Source organism: Papaver somniferum, chromosome 8 (genome assembly GCF_003573695.1).
Source record: "Papaver somniferum cultivar HN1 chromosome 8, ASM357369v1, whole genome shotgun sequence".
Classification (NCBI taxonomy): domain Eukaryota; kingdom Viridiplantae; phylum Streptophyta; class Magnoliopsida; order Ranunculales; family Papaveraceae; genus Papaver; species Papaver somniferum.
In genome coordinates, this window is record NC_039365.1 from 113233198 (window position 1) to 113240492 (window position 7295).

At 37.3% G+C, this 7295-nt stretch overlaps 1 protein-coding gene across 1 annotated transcript; it reads right to left on the bottom strand.

The window, feature by feature from the left end:
* Nucleotides 1–1620: 1620 nt before the first annotated feature.
* Nucleotides 1621–5896, bottom strand: LOC113302663 (probable carboxylesterase 11). The gene is made up of 2 exons (XM_026551612.1): nt 4692–5896; nt 1621–2482 (listed from the first exon to the last, which is right to left on the bottom strand). Exons 1-2 carry the CDS (start codon nt 5600–5602, stop codon nt 1945–1947), a joined length of 1449 nt encoding a protein of 482 aa, XP_026407397.1. The 5' UTR covers nt 5603–5896; the 3' UTR covers nt 1621–1944.
* Nucleotides 5897–7295: the final 1399 nt, after the last annotated feature.

A 7295-nucleotide genomic window follows, 5' to 3' on the forward strand; every position in this document is an offset into this window, starting at 1 on the left:
TTCTATATAAACGCTTCTTAGTAAAAATAAACTTATTTTTACTGTCATTCGGAACAGTTAGCCAATGATCATCTGTCTATTAGTATGTGGCTGACACGATGTAGTTGCTGCCTAAAAAGAACAGGAAGAAGTACAAAGTCTGTTTGGAAATGTTCTAGTACAACAGTATAATTGTACTGCAAAATTCTCTGCTCTAGTTATTTGACAAACTATACCCTTGATTCTTGTCACATTTGGAACCATTAGATCACGATCCCAGCGTTCACATTCTTTCATCTCTAGACTGTAGGGTTCAAATCTTGTGAAGATAAACGAGTGGAGAACATGTCCCCAATTATCTCCAAAAATAAATAAATATAGAAATGGTGTTGAAAAAATTGGTACTATCATTTGGCAAATTGAGAAAAACAAATGCTTAATAATCTAAGGGATGAGGTCGGAATACCAATAAGCATGTTCGACTTGGCCTTCGTTTATTTTCTTAATCAAAATGTCTTAATTTTCAATGATTAAACGTTGCAATGTCTCGTTGTTCCGCTAATCGTAACCATCCAAATATCGTAATTGTAAGTTGACTATTGATCATGATTGATAAATAAATGAATATAGACATCATTGGAGAACATTACCGAACTCTATATATAGGCAGGCTTTACCACAAACTAAAACAAGTTTTTTTTTTTTTTTTGCCTTCAAAGAATTTCTTCAATTTTCCCTGCCATTTGTTTGCATTTTCTCTCAATTCTTTTGAAATGGCAATGAAGTATTCATTTGCAGCAGTCTGTTTGATCATCGCAATGTCTGCGATAGTGGGCATGTCAGAAGTGGCTGCACATAATGGAAAGCATCATGCTCCGGTTCCGGCTCCGGCCCCGGCCCCAGCTCCTAAGACCAGTGGCGCTGCTTTCTTACCTATCTCCATTGTATCAGCTTTCGTTGCCTCGGCTGGAATCTTCTTGCTTTCTTTCTACTAGTCATTCATTTGACTGAAAATGGGTTACGATTTTAAGAGAGAGGCTGGATCTTCATTGGTGGGAATTTGCATGTGTTTGTAATTTATGTTGGAAATAATGCTTTGTTTCATAACAATATCATTTTCTTTTTCTTTTTTATCGATTGCGAGAAGATTGTGTTTCTGGGAGTGTGATTTTCGGTCATTCTGCAGTTGTAGATGTATTTAAAATCATTCTGCAGTTGTAGATGTATTTACAGGTCTTTGTTTATGTAAAGACTGATATTGTTTTTTCTATGAGAATTTGTTTACTTAGTCCACTTTGCTGATTCCAAATCTGTTGTGTGATACAAGGGAGCTTGACCATTTGATTGTTAACATCCATTCTGTGGGTAAGAATTTTACCATCGCATAGTTGCACCCACTCGCTCAACTATTTTCCAGACAGTTAATCTGACCCTGGCTGATCAAATGCTTTTTCCAACACAGCGGTACCGCTTACTCCACCATTTTGTTTAGTCCCCAGACAAAGTTGTATAGACAGGTCTGAACTACATAAATCATATGGCCAGGAATATAAGATTATTCTGAAGCTACCTAGATCTAAATTTAAAAACCTTCAACAGATGAAGATTAATGTATCCAAATTAAAGTATCACCAGAAAAGGTAGGATAAGGACTTTCATTACAATTAAAATTTTCTCTATTCATGACAAAGAATACATCTTACAAAGAACAAACAACATGATCAACAGAATGCCCTAAGAACATTCTACTGAAGCCTCGAGGCCCTCAACAAGGGGAGAAAATGTTTTCGCAGCTCATATCCTACTCACAGCAAGTTTTAATATCTTACACACATAAGATTATGTAATGACACCTCACAGGACAACTGAGTAACAAATATTACTCCTCCCTCAAATCTCATGGAAGAAAACACTAATACACGAAAACTGCTGCCCCTGCTGCCGGTATATTTTACTTACAACTACTTAATATGAGAACTCGTGGCCTCGAAGCGAGATATACTTCTTGACCCATATAGCAATGTCTTCTGCACAAGCCTGAGCCTGTGGTGTCTTGAGGAGCATGTCTAGGGTAGCAAACTCATGCACTGCATCTTTGTATTCAAGGACAGGAGCATCTACATTTACCTTCCGGAGTTCCTCAGAATATGCGATAGCACGATCTCGCATCCAATCATGCTCTGCCACCACAGTCAATGTCGGGGGCATGAACCTTAGTGGAGGCTCCCTCCCAGGGATGAGCGGGTTTGCGGCTGGATGATCCAGGCTGAAATCCTCCTCAGATAAGAAGAGCTTCCATGCCAGTATGCACATGGCTTTATCGTAGAAGTAGGAATTTGCTAGCTTGATCTCTGAATGTGTGGGTACACTCCCAATGAAAAATGGGTACATCAAAACTTGTGCCACAACTTTGACAGGATCTAAAAGCTTGCCTGACTCAACTGCCTTCCGTGCCACATAGTCTGCAATATTTGCACCACAGCTAACACCCAGAAGAACACACCTATTTTGACAAAATCAAACCATGTGTTATTAGATTCACTGCCACCTAAGGAAAAATAAATTATAATACATCTCCTGATTTTTATTGAAGAAAATTTCAAATGCAATAGTGTTACACCCTGTCTATTTTGGCAACATAGGTTCACTGCCACCTGTGAATAAGGGAGGTTAACAAAATAATACATCTCCTGAATATTTAAGAGCAAAATAACAGATGTGATGGTGTTATACCCTTCCTATATGATGACCCTGCCAATACTGCAATGACCTAAACTCAAAACTCCTCCTTGATGTTCACAAAGTTCCACAATTGTTTTGTGGAGCGTGATATGGGAACATGCAAGAACCTTGATGTATTCCCACATTTATTCCTGCATTCCCAAAAAATTGAATGCAGAAATGCGCGGTTCAACCACTGCATGGTAATGGAAGCTATGCAGTCCTTACTTTTGAGACCATGAAGCCTCTTACCTTTTAGGGATTACAGGGGACTTTTATCCCAGGTTCACTAATATATACATATATATACACACACACACACATATCCTTAAAAAATAAATCACAATCTACTTTCGTATCTGTTCTCTTAGTTTATAGCCAAAACATCTAATTTGCACATTCAATTCTAGACAATGTACCTCACTGAACACCATGACTGCCATCCTCCAGAACCACCATCTAATGGGAACAGTCTTGTGTCTTAGTAATCTTTTTACCACATGATATTCAATGTTTGTTATGGCCCAAAGACATAAAAGGCTTGCCTTTACGAGATAGATCATAAAGCCTCTCAAATGATCTGTGGCTTTACCTCTACAGGTTGAGGATCACTGCTTCAATTCTAGGAATACACACATAGATGTACCACTTGCAGCTACACTAAAAGAACAGTCTTCAAGTTAAACGTTCGGATACATAGAACCTACCCAACTTCCCAATAACCCAAAGAAGAAAATTATGTATCTTAACCTGCCTTTTCACAATACTTTAACAGCACCCAAGCAATAAAATCTATTCATGTTATTCTCACACAGCAAAACAAGCAGAATAGATAAAGATAGGTTACAGCCAGTGCCACAAAATAAATTATATTATGCAGTCACATGACATGTAGATCTAAATTCCGATAGCATACTTACATTATACAAATAATTGATGTCGCATGGCAATGGTGTGCATCAGGCACTGGAAGAGGATACATCTACGTTGAAATGTTTGAGCAATATGATTAAATTGGATTTATACAAGATCCATGTTCCATGTAAGCGGAAGTATGTATTCTGAAAGAGTATACATCTCGAAACTTTGGGTAATGTGATTAATGTGGATTTATCAAAGATCGCCGTTGTATGTAAGCATAAGTACGTAAATTATTAGCCACTGGAAGAGGATACATCAATGTTGACATGTTTGGCAATGTGATTAATTTGGAATATATGCAAGATAGATGATGCGTGTAAGCAGAAGTACTTAAAACATCAACCACGTGAAGAGGACACATCCATGTTGAAATGTTTGGGCAATGTGATTAATTTGGATTTATACAAGATCGATGTCGCATGTAATTAGAAGTATGTAAAACATACATGAAGGATATATCTGTGTTAAAATGTTTCGGCGATGTGATTAAATTGGATTTATACAAGATCGATGTTGCATGTAAGTGGAAGTCTGTAAAACATCAGCCACTGGAATAGGATACATCTACACTGAAATGTTTGGGCAATGCGATTAATTTGGATTACATACAAGATCGATGTTGCATCTTGCATGTAACCGGAAGTACGCGAAACATAAACCACTGGAAGAGGACACATCTATGTTGTTATGTTTTAACAATTTGATGAATTGACATTAAAAACTGATTTGCAGAATCAATACTTCTTCCCATTTCTATGTAACACAAGATAGAAGGGGTGATGTTGCAAGGAATTCATGGTTCATAATCAAAGGTCCTAAAGTTTACGTTTTCTAGAAAGTTTTCTCTTCAATACAATACCATTAGCAAGAAATTCAGCAACACGAGAACTACAACTAATCAAGTTACTATATTACAGATGCTGAGAAATTAAAAGCACTCGATCTCCAAAATGACAACCTAAGACAGCAGCAACTTTATAGCTAAAAGATTCAAATGAATGTAAAAGCATGTAAACTAGAGCAGCAATATATCCAATGCAAGTAAGCAAAAGTAGAGATTGAAATGCAACCTGGATGGATCACCATGAGCAGCCAACCAAGGTTCCACCATAGACGCACCAAATGTATCTACAATATGCCGATGAACATCTGATCCACTACGTGTTGTTAACGATTTACTACATTCCGCCAAATTGGCTTGTTTCCCTAACCAATTCAATACCTTTAACCCATCTTCAAAAGCCGCTGGATACCGATTCTCTGGTGCAAGTCTATAGCCAACAGCAATAACAATTACATCACACAATTTTGCAACCCTTCTACAAAAATAATCGTTGGCTACTGAATCATTACTCCCTGATACAAACCCACCTCCATGAAACTGTAATATCACTGGTAATTTCCTACAGATCTGATTCTTACTATCAAGTAACGGTGAATAACCTCTATAACCACCAACAGAATCTTGTTTCATATGTAACCCAACTTCAGAATCAATCCTTCCCCCAATACTACTCCGTCGAATCTCCTCATTAACATGATGAGTAGAGGATGTTTTGGATATCTCAGATGGACCATAACTATTCCTACGAAGCGGATGTTCAATATGATCTAATTTAGGGTTCACCGACAAAGGTGATGAAGATAGAGATCCATTCTCAGGTGATGATCCAGAAGTTTTATTAACTCTGGACCTGGATTGTTGAGATTTAGACAAAGGATCAAAGCCACCATGAGGAACAGAAAGTGAAGTTTCAGGGAGAAATATTCTTACAGATAAAGATGTTAATGTATCAATGTGAATATCTTTAGTAGCAACACCCTCTGTAAATGATGGATTAGCAGCAACAACAGATTCTTCAGGTCTTGATGTTATCCCAAATTGATTATCATCGAGTTGTGTTTGCGTTCGATTTTGTAATCGATGTTTTAATAAGAATTTGAAGAATACACTGTATAGTTTTACAGTCACGCTTGGCATTTTCTCTCTCCAGAAATCGCTCTCTGTCTAGAAACCCTAGATTAGATTTTGATTCAACCATTCATTGAATGCGTATGAATTGATTGAAATCAGGTCGAGTAATTGCAAAATCAGGGTTTTTTCATGGAAAGGTCTTTATGAAAGGGTTCAAATTGAGAATATTCAATGGGGAATTTGGGAAGAAGAAGGGGGGGAGAAGGGTTCCTTGAGTTTGAATCAGAGACGAAAGGATGAATTTGTTGCTAGCTTTGGTTGTGTTAGACGCATACACGTATTTTCAGCTGATTTTTATGGAATTTTCAATGTTTTGATTATTATTTGTTTTTTTGAAAAAGGTAGCTGTTTTTGTTTGCCAGGTAGGATTGTTTAATGGAGTGCGGCAGGATTAAAGTATCATGTGAATAGATAGATAGATAGAAATATTGATTGAAACCTGTAGACAAACTCCACCCAAAAACGACATCCCATTTTGGCATAATGAACCCTTGAGTATTAGTTTAGGATTGCCGTGGTCCATGGACCATCTAGGAATGGTTCCATTTCCATACAGAATCCCCAAGATAGAACAAAATTGAAATTTATTTTCTGGATTTCCATTTTTTTTTCTTTTTCGAAAAAGAGGCTAATCTCAGATATATTGATAGAGTCGATTTAGGAAATCGGAAACTTTACAAAAAAATTTCAAGATCATAAAGCAATCATACAAGTTATAGTATCTCCCCCAATTTTTGTCCATCAAACGTATCCCTTTAGAACTAAAAATCGTTTCCGAAAATCTTCTTCTCTCTCGCAAAGGAGAGGACCAAACAACATGTAGGGCCATACTGATTTTGAAAACAAAACCGGTATGTATCGATGCACAAGGCAATGACTGGATCAAATCCAACCCAATGTTCTTCAGAACATGTGAATAACATGAACTGGATTTTTTTTAAATTTAGACTTCCTAATGCAATCAAGGTAGCATTGACTCAACTGATAATAACAGTAGCCGAAAAGTAACCATAGTGTCTCCAACGGTAACCAAAGTGTCTCAAGTAATGGTGGTGATCGTTATCGGTCTTTAAGTGTCTGTATCGGAACAACGAATCGAGCTGACTCGGCTTGGAAGATGTGGTAACTGTTGATGTAATAGATGAACTGAATGACGATCTTGATCGAGTTGTTGCGGTCTTTCTTTTCATTACTAAACGTAAAACAAGAAGATCTAAAACTAAAGCAGCAATGACTGACATATTAACCATACACATTAAAAATAAAACGGGATATGTAATCCTATCAACCCCACAAACAAAAAAGATAATAGCAGTTCTGGAACGGTTTGGAGTAATTGAAGCCACTGCCAAATTTATTGCCGGTACTCTGTTTCGCCCATATATTTGATCTGGAGATGGTGTTATACCGCAAACCATACCTGCACCGTAGAAAGTTCGCCGGAAAAATCCATTAAGCTTTCCTTCCCACTGTAACAGACCACAAACAAAAACCCATATGTCTAGATCTAAGAGAAGGATCTCATGATTGCTGCAAGATGATTGACTGGATACTTTGCTTCACAAAACACAAAGAACTTGACGGAAAATACGTCGGAATCTCTGAAACGTCCGGAGAGATTCACCACCAATCTTGAAGCAAATGACAATCAAAGAACAACCCAATTACATAGAAGATTACAGGACTCAAATAAGAAAAT